This window comes from Poecilia mexicana, unplaced genomic scaffold (assembly GCF_051168715.1).
Source record: "Poecilia mexicana isolate PSO_F unplaced genomic scaffold, ASM5116871v1 scaffold_4, whole genome shotgun sequence".
Taxonomy (NCBI): Eukaryota; Metazoa; Chordata; class Actinopteri; order Cyprinodontiformes; family Poeciliidae; genus Poecilia; species Poecilia mexicana.
In genome coordinates, this window is record NW_028263373.1 from 2030969 (window position 1) to 2049705 (window position 18737).

Below are 18737 nucleotides of genomic sequence, written 5' to 3' on the forward strand. Positions count from 1 at the left end.
CTGCATGTTTGTCTAAAACAGACACAAAAACATGAAGGAAACCGAACCATAATTTATCACCAATTAAAAAAAAGTGAACTGTTATTATGTATTTATAAAGTTTCTGAGACGTTTACAGGTTTTACAGGAGACGGAAGTGCGAGCAAATCAGGAAGCTCAGATTGATTTAAAATAAATAAATCTTATTGTTTTTAAGGTTGAAATGACCAGCAGATGGCGCTCCTGTGCAGCGGACAGTCTGAGCGCATCCAGCGGGTTTTCTCAGAAACTGAAATATGGAGCAGATCCTCCTTTTATTCAGCAGATGGTCCACATCTCAACTGTTGGTGCATTTTATTTTATTTTGTATTATTTTTTATTTTGTCAAAGTATTCACACTTGTGAATTTTTCCACATTGTGTCAGATTACAACCAATTATTTTTTATTCAGACTTTAACAGAGTCAAACATGGTTTCATTTTGTTGTTTACAAGTCTCAAGTCTTATAAACAGGTTTTCACACAGAACTGTTAATTTTTTTTGTTTGTTTTTTAGGTTTATCTACCTTGTTACACTGCAAAAGCACAAAAACTTACCAAGTAATTCTGGTTTCTAATGTGAATAACTTAGTTCACTTGAATTAAGACAAACTAATGTCTTAATTCAAGACATTAGTTCGTCTAGTTTGTTTGTTCATATATATGAATTATATATTCATATATATGAATATATAATTCATATATTATATGAAACTAATATATTTTTCTATGAACTGGATCAAAATTATTTTGTAAGATTTTGTTCTTGGTAAATTTGAGATAAAACAGCAAATCATCTGCTTGTTTTTATTCTAATCTGAGTTTCTGCAGCAGCTGCATTAAATGTTCCCTAAAAGTATAAAAAAAAATCTGGTTTTATTTAAGTTTGTGCTCAGATTACAAACCTGCTGAGTTCAGATTCACTTGTTTATATAAAAGCAGAGCTTGGACTGAAGTTGACCTCTGACCTTGGCCTGCAGGCTCTTGGGGACTCTACTGCGCTGCTTTCTGCAGATTCAGCAGAATCATCATACTGGATGTCTCTTTTTGCTCCTTCTGCTGTTTTTCCACCGCGTGGCGCTCGCTGCCCTGCCGTGTCGCCGCGACCTTTCACCCTGCGTGCGGAGGCGTTCTGCTGCGTCTCGTTCTTTTAATCTCCTGCTGGTATTTCCTGCCTCACAGTGAAGATGGAAACATTTGCTTCCCTGACCTGAAGAATCTCTGCCTGCAGATTTTAATTTGGCTTTTTGTCTCTTTAGTGCTGCAGATTTCTGCAGGATGGAGCGTCTTTGACCTTTGACCCTCAGGGTCGTTCAACGAGTCAGCCAGAGTTCGAGACGTTTTGCTGCAGATCCGACAGGAGCATCTGTTTGGAAGACTCAAGACTTAAAGCAGGATTTTAAAAGGTTCTGGAGAGTTTCAAAAGTTTCTCCTGTAAACGTTTCGTGTGATGATCCGTCATTTCAGAGGAGAAACGTTTCTTTTTTCTTGCAGCCGTTTGGTGTCAAAGCTGCTTCTGGGGAAATATTAGCTTTGATTTTACAAAAGCTTTGGATGTTTTTGAAGTGGAAGATTTAATTTCTATTGTGAATTTGATTTAGATCAAGTTTTTCTAATTGTTCTTGAACAGATTTTACTCTAATATTTCATCTCTAAACAAAGTTTTTAAACAATGTTTTTATTGTTGTGGGTTTGGATGTAACATAAAAAAAAACTGCAATGCAACCAAATATCTTCATAGAGTCGTTTTGGGTGATGCTGCTGCTGAAGGATCTCCAGTAGCAGTCAGTGTTGCAACACCACTGAAGAGGCCTCTGACTGAAGATTGTTGCTGTATTCCAGCTTCATGACCATGAGGATGCTAACAGATTAACATCCAGATAGCAGAGACCACCAGCTGTTAGCTCACTTTGCTAATCCACCTCCTTTGCTTTTGCTGCTTCACTTTTAATTTCTTTCTGGCTGTAGGGTTAGAAAGCCGAGCAGAACCATGAAAATTATATTATTCCTTTGCAGTGTGTTCCAGATCTGCAGGTTTTACTGTACACTGTAAAAAAAGAAAAGAAAAAGGTTGAATGTAGCATAGAAATGTGAAGGAACTTTCCATTCTTTTAACAGATGCATTTCCTGTGTTTTCTATTTTCTGTCAATGTTTCTGTGAATGCACCAGGAGAAAAATATGGAGCATTTCAGTTCTGGATGAACAGAAACATGAATACATTTAAATCAGGGTAAAAATTTGTGATTTAACCACATTTTTACAGTTCAAGTTAAGTTAATTTATAGGACATTTACACCAGGCTCAGCTGATCGAAGTGCTTCACAGCAGACCAAACATCACAGGTAGAAAATGATAAAATAGGAAGATAAAATCGTCTATTAAAAATAATGAGGCAATTATAACTGCAGGAAATACCAAAAACTGACCAGTTTGTTATTTTTTACAGTAAACATTCTCAGGTGTCTCATGTTTTTAGTTCTGCCGGTTCAGCCGGTACCACAGCGTGTTCTGGTTCTGGTCTATAAACATGAAACCTCTCCTGCAGCTTTCCCTCGTTTCTCGCCGTCTGGACCTCGCCTGGTTGCCATGGAGACGGCGTCACATGACCGGAGGAGTCGGCGTTCCGGTGACGAAACAGACCGCCACTGTGTGTGTCTGTCTGAGCTGAACCGGGTCCAGCGACACCAGCGAGGGTCCCGGTCCACTTCACACCCCAGTTTCCATGGCGACCAGCGGCGGAGACAAAAGCCGCCAGAAACGGCTCCTTTCAAATCATCTGGAAAAACGATCCAAACTAACCCGGGTTTAATCTGTACTTAAAGCAACTTATAGTTGTTTAGATATGAAGTTTCGTGTCATTTTTATTTTATCATCATGAATTAAATAATAACCTGAGCAAAAAGCCGTTTTCCTCTCCAGAAACCGTGGAAAGTTACCACCGTCGCCATGGTAACGGCCGGAGACGACCTGGAGGTTTCCAGTAAACTGCCGCAGAAGCAAAAGTAAAAGCTGGAGGAAAACACAGGGAATTCCCAGAAAATACAAATCCCAAGATATCAGATGATGGAGTCGCATCGAGGCAGGAAATAAATATCTTTATTAAAAACAAGGAGAGCGGAACTGCAGAGTCAGCAGAATCAGAGACAAAAACAGGAGCTGCGTCAGTACCAAACAGAGAGAAACCAAAGTTTGAACAACATTTCAGGTTTTTAGATGGATCTGGAGCATCAGCGGACAGCTGCCTTTCCAGATGTGCAAAGAGTATTTACGTATCCATGGTTACCGCCGGGCTCATGACAAAGGTTCAAAGGAAGATGAGGTAGTTTAGGGAAAAGGCAGCAGCACGTTTAAACGCAGAGAGTCGGGATTTCAGGACCGTTTTCACATCCTGGCAGCTTTTTACCAAATTAAATGTTTCAGTGCGTCTGTGTGCTGCGAAGCAATGCGGGAGTTAGCGATTAGCGTTAGCTTCTGCTAAATACATGCTGGTGTAGCACTTTAGCGTTAGCGGCAGTGCTTCAAGGCTAGCACAGCTAATTCTCCAGCTAACAAATTATATTTACAAAAAAATATTTTTTATTTTACAAGAGAGTTAAATACTTTTAAACAAAAATCCAGGCTGATCTGATTACTTTTTACCTTAATAAATAAACTTATCTAAACAGTTTTGTCTTCTTATCTCTGTTTGATATTAAATTTCATTATCTCAAACACTTAAACTAAAAACAGGAACTCTGTGGGAGGGAAAACACCACGTTGGAGCAAAGTATGCTGGGAAAAGCGGGACCTCTGGAGAAAGCTTGAATCCAGAGGGAGATTAGCTTCAGCCACATGACGACGTTACGCAGGAAATCAGAGCAGAAAAGCATCAGAGGTCGCCTCCACACATCTTCAGTCAGTGGATCCGTCGCCACATTTCAGCGAATCAAAGCCCCGCCTCCTCAGTCCTGCTGCTGTCAGACACCAAGGCTGTAAAACTTCAGCAACTCGTTCAGATGTCCCAGAGGGCCGAAGGAGAAGCAGCCATATTTTAGAGTCTGTTAGCTCACTGCTAGCTTCACGCTGACGGCGGCGCAGACTGTGGCAGCTGGTAGAAGCCTTTCTTCCTGGATCTCCTCATGTAGTCGAGGATCAGAGCGGAAGCCGTCAGCCCGGCGGCGATGCCGGCGGCCGAGAGGAGGATGATGCTCCAACCGGGAGGAAATCCGGTTCTGACCTCTACAAAAGGAATACCAGCAAAAAACCAAATGAAATGCGACCCGAGACCTTCGTTTAGTGAGTTAGTGATTCCACTGACCTCTGACTCTGATGCTGAAGACTCTGACCTCGGAGCCCAGGTCGTTGCTGACGTTGACCTGGTACAAGCCCGAGTCGCTGGAAGTGACGTTGACCAACAGGAAGGTGCCGTTGGTGGAGAACAGCTCCGTCCCGTTGCTCAGCTTCTTCAGGATCACCGCCGGTTTAGGGAAGCTGATGGTTCGGCAGCACACAGTCACATTTTGGCCCTCCTGGACTTCCGTAGAAGGGAAGATGTGGACGGTTGTGTTCCTCGGGGGAGCTAAACCAAACGAAAGCAGAACGGAGGCGTTACTGTGGAGGGTCCGACCCCAGCCCAGTCCGGTCTCCTTTCTGCTTCCTTCAGGCTCAAAGCCAAACATGATCCTTATTCACCGACACGCTGATGACGCAGCGACCTCTTCACCATTCAGCCTACAGAAACAGGAACTCCAGCTCTTTGCTGAGCTGAGACAAAGCCAGCGAGAAGATCTCCAACATCTGAATACTGAGAAGTCTGGATGTGTTAAGGTAAGTAGGCAGTCACCCTCCCACCTGGTTACCTGGCCACCAGGTGGGAGGCCAGGCAGAGAAGTAGAGAGTTCTGTAGGTTTGGTTTCTGTAAACTGACATTGTTAAGTTTTCTGCAACATCTGAGAGAAAGTGGTAAAATGTGCGTCACATCAGAGTTTTGCTGCGGTTTGTCTTTTTAAAAGTCTCCTGCTGTGAGGAAGCAGTTATAAAATCTGCTGTTGCAGTGATTCATCCTCTGCTGCTGGGCGAAGTGATCGAGGCTCCGGCCGTCTCTCGGCACGCTGACATTAACTGTGATAAATCTCTGAAGCGAGTGCGGAGGCGGCGCTGTGACTAATTCCAACACTTTAAGGAGGTTCTGACCGAAAACAATCAGGAGAGGCGTCAGGCAGCGGAGCAGCGGAGCCGCTTGCTGGTCGCCCTGTCGGGGTTTGGCAGGAACCTGAAGCATTCTGGACAAAGAGCTTCTCAGAAATGTCTTCCAGCAGCGTTTCTGCTGACTGAATGTTAGCAGCAGCGGGTCAAAGCGTTTCAGACGAGGCCTCTTGACCTGCCGGTCGACCTTTTAACCAGCACATCATCACCTGATAGCGGACAACCTGTCATCACACTGGGGGTCAAACTGGCTTCTGCTAATTTCTTAGAAGGTCAAACAGCTTTAGGACAGGATTTCTACTAAATCACCACTTCAGAACATCTGAAATGAAAATGATCTCCAGCTTATTTATTTTAAAAGATAGCTAATATTTTTGTCCACAGAGAAAACACATCAACCTTTAACCTTTGCATTTAAATTAAGGAACAAAAACAGGCAGAAAATACATCAGTGACAATAATGTAAAGTTCAGGAGGTCAGGATTTGCTCTGCTCGTCACGGTTTATCGGCTTTTTTACGTTTCTGGAGGTTTCTTTGCCTCCTGTGACTGAAACATTTCTGGGACTTTGGATCAAACCAACACCCGGTTCGATCAGTCGGGCTGACGGCTCAAGAGTCTCGTGACTCAGGAGTCGGATCAGAGTCTATTTCTGTCCGAACATCTTGTGGAAAGAAGCCAGACGTCGACTGCCTTAATAAAACCCGTCAGAACGGAGAAGAAACAGGCGGCAGAAGAAGAACAGAGAACTGGATGGGAGAAAGTCAGGAAGGTTTTAAACGAGATCTGGAGTCTGTTAAGTTATTGGTGTCTGGAGGAAATCAGCAGATCAAAAAGTTAGCATCGCTAATCCTAAAGCACTGATCATAAATATTAGGTCTGCTAATGCTACATGGTAATTAGCAGAAGCTAATGCTAAAGTGCTAATTAGTTGCTGTTAGCGGATTAGCATGAATGTGGCTCCTGACCTTTGACGGTGATGACGTTGTAGACCAACTGGGAGCCGTACTGGTTGGAGGCTTCACACTGGTAGCGGACCGACTCCTCCAGAAGGGTGGAGGAGATGCTGAGGGACAGCGAGGAAGAGGAGTTGGCGTCGCTCCTCAGAAGCTCCTCCCCGTTTCTCCTCAGCACCAGGGCGGGGGGCGGAGCTCCGTCCGAACGGCAGGTCAGCGTCACCTGCTGTCCCTCCAGCACCTCCTCACCGGGACAGACGGACAGGACGGTCGACCTCGGCGGGTCTGGGACAGAAGAAAGATCATCTCACAGTTTACAGAGAAAATAAAACAATCTGAAGCAAAAACTGAAACCAGTTTTGAAAAAACAAAAACAATGTACAATTTTTTGACAAATGTCTCCTTCAGGAAAATTATAATTTTTAAAGAACCGCATTTTATTTCAGTTTTTAGATTTAAAGCAGCAGTATTATGTTTTCAAGTCACACAGTGGCATTTTATAGCACAATCTGCTGCAAAAATGATACATAAAATGTGTTAATGGTGGAGAAACAACTCACCGTCCCAGGAAAACTGTTAAACTGATGGCTAGTTAGCTTAGCCATCATCGATGGCTAAGCTAACTAGCCTAACATTCACTGCAGGCTATGCTAGTCACAAGGAGAGGTGATTGTCAGCGCTAAGCCCCGCCTCCTGGCTCTGATTGGCTGTTTGTAGTAAGGGCCGGGAGCAGGTTTTTCAGATTATCTCTCGTGTCCCAACTTGGTCACAGCTTCATCAAATATGCAAACAAATATTCTTATAAAGGTTCCATCCTGCAGCTCTAATGCAGTTTATATGTTTTGTAGTTTTAGCTTAATTATTGCTTTGACTGTTTTTTTTCCCCAACAAATTGTCTGTTTTGAGTTTGTGTTCTCCAGTTAGCGATGAATCAATTACTGAAGTATTTGAACCGACTGATCGTTTGAGCCTGAGTTCCCTGAAACCCAGACGACTCACAGTGGATCTGCAGGGTGACGCTGGTTCCTCTGGACCTCCAGACGTCTCGGTCCGCCGTCAGCAGCTCCACGCTGCAGGTCACGACCTGCGCCGCCGCCTCCGCCTTCAGCTGCAGGACGGATGAGACGTTCTGCAGGGAGCCGGAGAACCTGTGCATCTCCACCATGAGAGTCCGGTTCCCTGACAGCCAGCGGAGCCGCAGCTGATTGGACGAGAAGATGTCGGTGACATCACAGCGCAGCTGGACCTCCTGGCCCAGCAGGACCGGACCGGGATCCTCCAGAACAGGGTCAGATGGGAACGCTGGAGAGAAACCAGTAAGAGGAACTCAACATCCAGCTGCTCATTTATCTGAACTGTAAGTTTATCATTTAACCTTTTTTATACAATATTAGAAAAACAATAAAGACACAAATAAATCATTTAATTCCTTTTTTAAATAAGAAAATAAACATTTTATTGCCTAAAAAGCAATAAAATTCCCTTAGTGAATAAAATAATGAAAACTGAAATTGAAAGAACATTTTCAATAACTGAAATAAAAAACAAATAAAAAAGGTAATTAATCTGGAAAAACTAAAATTAACTGGAGCTGCACTGTGTGTTTAAAACATAATGAAATGATAAAGATTCTTCATCTTATGAATCCATTTCTTAGCCTTTTGAACTGATTTTCTTCCCACTCATGTAGTTTACGTCAGATTACGGCGCTCCATAATCCTCCGTAAGCAAAATGTCGACAGCAAACATTGGAGAAAATCCAGAGCAGCTGGTTGTTCAACAATAACTGGAAACACTTTTGGAAAATATGATCTTCTGGTGAGTTTTCATCACTCATATAAATAAGTTTTACCAGAATTTGAACCTGGTGAAGATAAAACTGTCACTAGACGAGCTTTGGGTAGAAAATATTTACAGATGAAGTTTGTTTTTATCCTAAATGCAAAATGTTTTTACTTCTCTGTATAGTTTTGTCTTATTGCTCTGAATGTGTTGTTTTTTCAGAAAATGGCCTTTTCTTTTAGAAGTTAATTAATCGATTAGTAAAGTACTCAACAATTATTTTGATGATTGATTAATTACGATTAGTTGCTATTTTCTTATTAAATGTCTTCATAATTTTTTTTTCTCTTTTTGTTTATTCCAAACTTTTGAAACCATTTCTTTTTGCATCGACTGAACCAGGTTGGTTTTGTTCCAGTGTTTCTGGCTCTGATTGATCATGGTGTCATAAAGCCGACCGCCAGCCGTAACGGGGGATTCTACGCTCAGCGGCCGGATGAAGCCGTTTCAGCCGACAGGTTGCAGCGTGCGTGGGCCGGTTGGTTCTGTTCGTCTTCCTCATGCCGGGTCGCGTCCCGTCAGTCAGAGCCGTTCAGCTCAACCTGCAGCTCAGACTGAAGGAAAACGCCAAAGAAAATGAACATTTCTCACGCTCAGCAGCTGCGTTGGGTCTTTTTCTGTTCGTCTCTCCTTCAGTTTCCAGGTTTAATAAAAGCAACCAGAGCAGCTGCTGCTGTTTCTAGTTAAACTTTATTCACTTTTATTTCCAGAAACCAGATTCCCACGGTGGTTGTGCTGCGTTTTTAAAAGCCGACAGCAGGAGGAGGTGTCAACGGCCTGCGTCAGGAAGTAAATCAACAATGTAAAACTTTCCGACCTTCGACCTTCAGCGGCGGCACGTCCCAGCAGGCCGAGCTGCAGCAGCGTGTCAGAATGAAACTCAGTCCTGTAGATTGATGCTGGAATGATTTCCTCTCAGCTTTTCACAGTTTGTTCCAGGGAAGAAAAAACTAATTTATGATTTATGAGCCGTTTCCTTTTTAACCTCTGAAATCAGCAGGCAGGAAGCCAAACTCCCACTGCTGATACCCAGACTCCTGGAAATATTAACATCATCATCTGTGGGAGTTTATGACTGACATCTGGGGATTTATTACTGCTAATATGCTTTATGTCCAATTATCAGCATGAATATGACAGTAAGTTAGGCTTTTAATCATTTATTTTATCTCCATCTCCAATGCACATGAAATTACATTTGTTAATTTTTCTGACACTAGAGACCTTTATTAATTAATCAGACAGACAGAAAAAGGAGGCAGAGAAAGGACTGGGAGGCGAACCCAGGGCGCTTCTTCAAATAAAACTTCTGGAAAAGTTTTATTGTGTGTGATGTGTGAAGGAAAAGGTGAGAGCGGTAGCAGCATCATACTGTGGCACCAGTGGTGGGTGCTAATGCATTAATAGCGAAGCTAATTTTATGCTGAGCACTTCAGTTAGCTTTGAAAACGATTAGCGCACTTAGCTTTCCCCAATTTAATTTTCCAGCTAAACTGAACTGTAATTTTACAAAAGTTTGACTGAATGAGGTTTGGGTTTAGCATTAGCTCCTACTAGCTACTATGTTGGCATACTGCCTTAGCGTTAGCAGAACTGGTGTTTATAAATAGTGATTTAGCATTAGCTTCTACTAGCTACCATGTTGATGTGAAGCTTTAGCTGAACTAGTGTTAATGCTTTATGTGTCAGCATTAGCTTCCAATAATTACGCTGCTACAGCGAGGTTAGCATTAGCAGAACTAAAGCTAATGATTTGTGCTACTAACTTCAGCATCAGCTCTACCCCCCGTGTGCATTAAACAGTTCAGTAGGACTTCCTCCAAACTCTTGAACCACCAGCAGGGTGGCTGAAACATGCGGGTCGGACTCACAGTAGACCTGGACGTGGATCTCTCTGGTCCTGATGACCGAGTCGCACTCGGCCTCACAGCTGTAGCCTCCCTGATGCTGGAGGTCTAGGTTCAGCAGGTGGAGGTGCGACTGGCCGTCCTGCGGCTCTGTCCTCTGGAGGAGGGTCCGGTTCCGGTTCTGGTCCGTCCTCCTCCAGCTGAAGGCGGGAGGATGGAGGCAGCCAGAGGCGTTACAGGTGAGGATCAGAGCCGAGCCGCGCTCCGCTGACACCTGAGGACTGGAATACAGCTGCAGCGGGTGAGCTGAGGAGAGAGGCACGGAGAGAGTGAGTCCAAGTCCAACGGGATCCAACGGGATCCAGCAGGATCCAACGGGATCACGGTCCGGTCGGTCAGCTGAGACGTACCGCTCACAGTGATGGACCTGGACTCCTGCTGGGAGCCATACTGGTTGGAGGCTTCACACTCGTAGTGGGCGGAGTCTTCCAGTGAGGCGGAGGGAAGGCTGAAGCTGAGCAGGGGGGCGGAGTCAGTCCTCAGAAGCTCCTCCCCCCTCCTCCTCAGAACCAGGCTGGGAGGCGGAGCTCCTTCAGAGCTGCAGGTGAAATTCACCTGCTGGCCCTCCACCACCTCCTCACCTGGATCCACTGAGAGGGAGGTGCTGGTGGGCGGAGCTAAGCGAGAAAACAGGAAGAAGACAATAAGGACTACAAAAAACAGATTATAGCATGTTATTGTTCACATCTGGAAATTTCCCGCATGCTGGAGGGCAAAAAGATGATTCCATTCCTTGCCGTCCGTAGCGGCGCCGCTGCGGCAGAACCGCTGACCAAATGACACCTGGATGATGTAGCGATTAGTAATTCAGTGCAGTGCGCCTCAGCAAAGGGAAAAATAATGCAGAAAAACCGCTGAAGAATAACTCAAAACCAATCCCATTGTCTCGTTTTTCTCGTTCTCGCTGCCATAGCGACTGACAACAGCTCCACTAGCGTATCAGGATTCAATACCAAAAACATGCAAACATTTCCCACACAAAGATCAGAACATTCAGTTACAGTTTTACGTTTTCAGGCTATTAATAAATGATCGCTGGAAGATTAGCTATGAGCTGCTATTAGCTAATACAGCGGTGGTAGATTAGCTATTAGCTGCTATTAGCTAACACAGCGGTGGTAAATTAGCTATTAGCTGCTATTAGCTAACACAGCGGTGGTAAATTAGCTATTAGCTGCTATTAGCTAACACAGCGGTGGTAGATTAGCTATTATCTGCTATTAGCTAACACAGCGGTGGTAGATTAGCAACACCTGTTCTACTGATGTCAGAGTTAATGTGTGGGTCGATGTTTTCCTTTCTTTTTTAACTGAACCGAAATACAATTCTGCAGCACATCTTCATGTTAAGCTTGTCAAAATCAAGCTAGCATAGCTGACCTACTTCCCTCTCCATCGTAATTTTTTATATTAAAACTTTTTCCTGACCTTGTCAGTGTTGACAATTGGCAGCAAAGCACTGCGCCCCTTTGCCTTTTACGTATGATGCATACGTTTAAGATTTAACACTTTATATTGTCAACTTCATAGCTAAAACCAATGCTAGTCATTGTTAGCATGACGTCACGCTGCAATGTGGCTACAAATGAAACAAAACGTTCATTCTTACCTAAAACTGTGATGTTTACAGCTGCAGTCCGGTTTCCTTCTGAGTTTCTGGCTTCACATTCGTACCGTCCAGCGTCAGAAAGCTTCACCGCCGATAGGACGAACTGACCTCCGCGACCTCCGGGCAGAGGGCGACCGCCTGCCGTCCAGGTGATGGTCGGCTCGGGGTTTCCCTCAGCAGAACAGCGGAGAGTCAGCGGAGAGCCAGACATCACCTCCACCGGGTCGGATATGTTCATGAGGACAGGAGCATCTGCAGAGGAGGAGGAGGAGGAGCTGAAATTCAGACGCTGAATTGAGGTTTCAGACTCGTGTTGACACCTTGACTGATTCAGAGGGTCAGACTAAAACTGAAGATGAATTCCATGAGTCTGAGGACTTTGAAGGTCGCATGGAGGATCAACTCTCCACCCAGACTGATCACGGCTCAGACGGTTCTGACCCGGTTAGTAAAGGTCTGACTCACAGCGGACATTCAGGGTTGTGCTGGTCTCTCTGGTCCTGACGTCCCACGGCAGACCTGGCAGCTCCAGCGTCGCCCTGCAGGTGATGTTCTCTCCCGAATCCTCCCTGAGGGGCAGGAACTGGATGGAGCTGGACCCAGACCCTCTCGTGCTGTTCAGAACAGTGTTTCCTCGGACCCAGGTGAGGTTCAGGTCCCCGTTGGGGTACAGCTTGGGCACCCGGCAGGTGAGCGTCGCCTTCACGCGGTCCCTGAGGCGGTCCTGCCCGGCGATCTCAGGGTCCGAGGTAAACGCTGGAACCAGAGGACAGAGATGGCGTCAACAACAGCAACCCGGCTGGGCCCAACTCGCCTCGGGTCAGGAACTCACAGTAAACGCCGACGGAGGCTCGGCTCTCCGCCCGTCTATCTCCACACCTGGCCTTACACGTCAGCTGCCCTTCGTCATCTATCTTAACAGGGTCAAAGGTCAGAATGGAGTGGGTTCTGTTGGCACTGATGGACGCCCCCAGGGGTCGGTCGTTGACGGTGGCCCAGGTAATGCTCGGTTCTGTGGGACAGTCGTGGACCTGGCAGACCATGCGCTGGTGGGAGCCGAGCTGGAGCAGAGGCTGCCTGGGCGACAGGCTGACCTGGAGGCCCTGAACGCACCACGATGACATCAGCAGCATGACTACGGAGCCAAACAGCAAATCAGGACAGGTGAGGGTAGAACACTACATTTGGCACAAAATCATTCTGAAAACAGACACGCAACTAAAAACCAAGCATGTTTGAAAAGCAGAAGTGGAGCCTCCTGGACAACCCCCAAGAAATGCAGCAAGTGGTTTCTGGATGGTAAACAACAACAAAACTGTTTTCTTTTCCAGCAGCCATTGTACAGCGCATCCAGTAGTAAAACCAGCTGACCAAACATGCTGGAGCTCTGCTTGGGTTACTAGGTAACGTGGCCAGATTCCACTGGGGTTGCTAGGTAATATGGCTAGATTCCACTGGGGTTGCTAGGTAATATGACTAGATTCCACTGGGGTTGCTAGCTAACGGGGCCAGATTCCACTGGGGTTGCTAGCTAACGGGGCCAGATTCCACTGGGGTTGCTAGCTAACGGGGCCAGATTCCACTGGGGTTGCTAGCTAACGGGGCCAGATTCCACTGGGGTTGTTAGGTAACGGGGCCAGATTCCACTGGGGTTGCTAGGTAACGGGGCCAGATTCCACTGGGGTTGCTAGGTAACGGGGCCAGATTCCACTGGGGTTGCTAGGTAACGGCATAGTCACCAAAAAAAAAAAAAAATCGGGAGATGTTTGAAATGGCAAATGAATTTCCCAGACACCAAAAACATTAACAAAAGAACATCTGGGTGTTTTTTAAGCACTTTGGTTGTTTTTAGAAGCAGTTGAAGCACAAAAACATTAATTTTCCATAACAGGGTCACCTTTAAAGCAGGGGTGTCCAAACTTTTTATCACGTTTGTCTAAAACGTGACAAACGTTCAGCCAAGAAAATACAAAAAAATAAATAAATAAATAAAGCAAATAAAGTAGTCTGTTTTTATGTATATATATCTTTTGGTAGGAAGGGGATTTTAGTCATCATTTATCCAAAACTCCTTTCAAATTATTTGGGCTCGATTGAACAAATTTAACCTAATTTCTAAGAACAGGGATTTGGGTCACTTCCTTTCAAAATGCTTTCCATTTTCAGCCGAGTTTAATAAATGAAGCAGGCGCAACAAAATCGACTTTTCAGTAAAAGACTTTGGATTTACTTGGTTCTACTTATAACAAAATATGAAAACTTTGTATTGTACAAAACATAACATAATTTTTGTCTCACACAGATCTAACCAAAGAAACAAATTAAAGAACAAAAGTATGGTGGATGACTGATGGGAACGGGGGCCAACAGGGGGCAGCAGGGGCCGACGGCGGGGCAGCAGGGACCGACAGGGGGGCCAGCAGGGGCCGAAAAGGGGGGGGGAGCAGGGGCCGACAAGGAGGGGGGGCGCGGGGCCGCTTTAACCTGACAGTTATAAGGATCATCTTGATGCCAAAGGTGACTTCAGCAGCCGTGTGTTCTGGCTGTGTTCCTTCTGTCCACATGAACGGAAACATGAGACAATCAGCGATTTTAGTCCAGGGAGAAAAGGTCGGAACAACAGATTTCCTAAAAGTTCAACTAAAGAAATGAAAGTAAAACGATAAAAATAGAAAGTATTCAGATGATTCTCATGCAGAAATCTGCAGGTGAGTAAAAACTGCAGCAGTTTGAGAAAAGACACTAAAATGTCTTATTTTATTTGTGCAAAAAATATTTTGATAATTTTCATCTTTAATCCTGCAAAAAACAAACAAAAAAAAAATCATAAATAAATGGATCAAATCTATAAAAACTTTTCTAGCCATCATTCCTTCTGGTTCTGGATGTTGAGCAGCTACGAGGAGATTTTTGCTCTGAAACTCTATTTTTGGACAGTTGTTATGATCTGTAACCATGGCAACAATGTTTTTTTGTTTGTTTGTTTGTTTGTTTTTTACAACAGGAGGCTGGTGATTAGCATTTCAAAAGCTCAAATAATCCCTGAACTACAACCCCAAACCCCAGAGGAGCTGAAAAGCAGCCTGAACGGACGCAAAGAGAGAGAAGGAGGAAGTTCAAGAGAAGCTGCAACAGCAAAGGAGGCGGGTTAGCAGAGCTAGCTAACGACTGATGATGTCATCCAGGACATGTTACTGAGGATTATCGGATATTAGCTGTTAGCATGTCATGATGATTGCGAGACTGTCGTATAGCAACAATCTTCAGTCAGAGGCCTCTTTAGATTGGTTGGGAGACTGACTGCTACTGGAGAGCCTTCATTCCCACAGAATCAACAGCAACGCTCACGATCAGAGTTACGACATTATTATGCCTTTGAGATACATAAGGCACGTTTTAATTGAATTGATTTGGATATCCAGAAGAATAAAGCTTGAATCGAACCCAACAGGTGTGAACGCGCTGCTGGCTGTTGCTTTTGCAAAAACATTAATGATTCAAACTCCAAAACACAGAAACAAAAAAAACTGAACAAAACAAATGTAACAGAAAAACGCCGCAGTAGACGATCCAGTAGAACCGAGTCTACTGGACTACCAGGTGTGAAAACTTTCTGTGCTCTGAGTGACATCATGCTTTATGATTTATTTTACACGTAAAGAGACAGACACCAAAAATCATGCCAGGCCTTTTAACACATCCAGGACTTTTACAGCTCTAGGGTTAATAACATTTCTGCAGACCCCACACATCCTGGACACAAACTGTTTATACTTTAACCTTCAGAAATAGTTTCTGTCTCTGATGAACAAAACGAGCAGCCTAAAGCCGGAACAGACAGATTCTCTACTAGGAAATAAATGAAACAACCCAACTTCCTTTTTTCTAATTAAAATATGGCTCATTTTATCCTTTATTTTTCTTCCTCTAAAGTTTATAGATTTGTTTTTAATGTATGAGCACAATGAGGGATAAAAACCAAAGTGTAATTCCTCGCTTGTGCCAAAAACTTGTTCTGGTTCTGGAGACGTTTGGGGAAAAATTTCAAGACAAAAAAGGAGCAAAAAATGAACAATTTAATGTCTTTACCTACGGAAAAACATTTCTGCTGCAGGACGACGATAAAAAAAATTAGGATAAACTTTTATAATGACAGGAATTTTATCATTTTGATGATAAATACAAATTAATTATGCTTAAAATCCCAAAAACTGTCATTACTGTCAGGATTGATAGTTTTACTATTTTCTCCACTGTTTGTTCAATAAAAGCATCAAGAAATACCAATAAATTTAAAATTCAGTTGCTGTGAGCATTTAGACACAAATCATTTCTTTACGTATCTTATAGAAGTCTGTGGCAAATAGAAACACACAGGATCATTTTGGTTTTGACAGTTTTTATTCTAAATATGAACTAATGATGTAAAACTGATTATTTGATTTAAAAACCTTTGATCCCCACAGGCAAGTTAAATCTCAAACAGACCTGTTTCAAACGGCTGAACGCTGACGTTTAAATCAGCAGCAAACACTGAAAACAAACACTGAAAACAAACAGAACCGAACCGGATCCGGGCTGAAAAACGCAGCTTTGACGCTCAGAAACGAGACGAATAACGAGAGGAAAACAGTTATTAAATATAAAGAGACAAACCCATAAAAAACAGCCCTGAGTTAGATTGATTTAACAGAAATCAGTGATTATCTTCAACATTTTGATGAATTAATCAGCTGATTGTGAACCTATCAGCTGATCGGCTGATGATCAAAGCCTCAGATAAACTGATATTTCCATTAATTTAATCATTTGGAGCCATTTTTATGTTAAACAGAGATTCTGCCGCTTTGCTTTTATTATTCAAATGAAATCAGAGCAGCTGAGACGCTTCAATGAAAGGAAACAAAAAAACAGTTTTCTGACCATAAACAGGAAGCAGAGTCTCACCTGAGAGGAGCTGAAGGCAGCCGTCCATCCTGCTGGACGGATGGATGAACGGATGGATGGACGGTTGGATGAACGGATGGATGGACGGTTGGATGGACGGATGGATGCAGCAGCAGGAGCAGCAGCGTCTCTCTCCTTTGTGCTCCGTCTCTGAGTCTGAAGCAGAAAATGAGCTCGACACATGAACCCCCACAGCCCTGATGAAACAGAAACGCCCCCCTCTGATCGGCATCCTTTATATGCAGGAGGCCACGGCGCCCTCTGCTGGACAGAAGGAGAACATGTTTCCATGCAGGAGGCCACGGCGCCCTCTGCTGGTCAGAAGGAGAACAGGTTTCACTTTCATAATGAGGAGGCTTTTCTGTCTGGATCTGAATGTTTATGTTCCTGAACGTAGCTTCAGTTTCACTATTTAATCTGTTTCTCATCTAAATAACAAAATAATTTAATCTAATTTCCTCTGATAAATTAACTTTAAATGTTTTATAGTTTGGATGGAAACTTTCCATCTGTCTAAATACCAAACCAGTTAGTTTATAAAAAGAATAGATTAACTCTGATAAAACAGTTTCTCATCCAAACAAAAAAAAAACGACTAAAGGATGTTAGTTTATCAGAAAAAAGATTGAAACATCAAACCAAATACTTTAAAGGGTGAAAAGAGACAATTCAGTGAATTTATCAGTATTTAAACATTCCTAGATGAGGTGTTTTAATTACTTGTTGCTGTTTTGTACTTTTTGTTGTTTATCTCTATTGTAAAGAGATCAAATTTAATTGGGAATAAATGCATTAATCTGCAGTTGAATTGTTTTAATCATTCTGAAAATACAAAATTAAATGTCATTTTAAAAAAAGCTTTAGCTTTAGCTTCCATCCAAACAATAAAACATTTAAAGTTAGTTTGTCAGAGGAAATGAGACGAAACTAAATGATTCAAAAAGAGACAATTCAATTAATTAATGAGTCATTAAATAAATATTAAATATGGTGTTTTAATTACTTGTATTCTCTGCTGTAGAGATTATTAAAATAAAATTTAAATCAAAAAATGTATTAAAATAAACTAATTTATCAGTAATTAAACTCTTAATAATTCACAAAGTAAATAATTAAACATAATTTTATTCAAATAAAAACAGGATTTATATCAACATTATTAGCTACATTTTGGCAAAAATAATTATTGGATCATTTTATTTATTTCTTGAAGTTTTATTTAAAATACATGTAAACATTTCCAACCAGTTCAAAATAAAATAAAATTTCACTTTTAGAATGATTTATTTCCACTTAATCGTAGCCGTTAATAAAAATCAGTTTTTGTTTTAGAAGTTCAGGTGTAAAAGTTTTATTCTTAAAAATAAAACGTCTTTTCAGATGACTAACTGATAACAGACTGAGTGAAGATTATTGATCAGCGTCATGTGATCAGACTCGACTCAAAGTTCAGAGGTGAAGAGTTTAAAATTAAACTAAACGAGCACTGTAAAATGTTACTGTAGTAAATTTTACTTTAAAAGTTACTTTGTGCAGAAGATGTAAGAATTAAATAAGAATCCAAAACAAAAGACGTTAGCATACATCATGAAATATTTTTTAAAATATTTTATTTATTTATATTATATTTATTTATATTTTTAGTCATTACCAAATATGACTTCAAACGTGAATATAATGCTTCACTGAAAACAAAAGCAAGTAAAAGTAAAAGTTCAGGTTCTGCAAACAAACTACTGAGTTTTTGTACTACATTACAGTAACTGGTTACTTTCCATCCATCCATCTTCTTTACATCCTTAGTGGGTCAGGAGGTGCTGCTGCCTCTCCAGCTAACATTCCAGGTGAGAAGCAGGGTCACCTGGACAGGTCACCAGTCTGTCACAGGGCAACACAGAGACAGACAACCATGCATACACACACACACACACAAACACACACACACACACACCTAGGGGGCAATTTAGGAGGAAACTGGAGTACCCATGCAGAAAGACCGGGGCTGGGAATCGAACCCAGAACCTTCTTGCTGCAAGGAAACAGCTCTACCAACTTACTTTCCACTGAGGTTTTATTCTTTCCCTGCACCAACTCCATTTCCCAGAATCCTCAGTTCATTTCTCATCAGATTTATAGAAAAACGATTAATTTAGTGCAGATGGATCCAACCAGAACAAAACGATTTAAATTCACACCAACCAGACTGGAGAAACTCAAACTGAATAATAATTATTCTACTTCCTGTTTTAATTCGTAAAGAAACTTTGTTCGACTCA

General features: G+C 42.6%; 1 protein-coding gene across 1 annotated transcript; it reads right to left on the minus strand.

Annotated features, from left to right (window-relative positions):
* Positions 1–3094: 3094 nt before the first annotated feature.
* Positions 3095–16651, minus strand: vcam1b (vascular cell adhesion molecule 1b). The gene is made up of 10 exons (XM_014995160.2): positions 16462–16651; positions 12347–12649; positions 11980–12270; positions 11515–11766; positions 10257–10523; positions 9871–10152; positions 7157–7459; positions 6170–6442; positions 4316–4576; positions 3095–4236 (listed from the first exon to the last, which is right to left on the minus strand). The coding sequence occupies exons 1-10, from the start codon at positions 16487–16489 to the stop codon at positions 4076–4078; spliced, it is 2421 nt and encodes an 806-aa protein (XP_014850646.2). The 5' UTR covers positions 16490–16651; the 3' UTR covers positions 3095–4075.
* Between the last annotated feature and the right edge of the window lie 2086 nt (positions 16652–18737).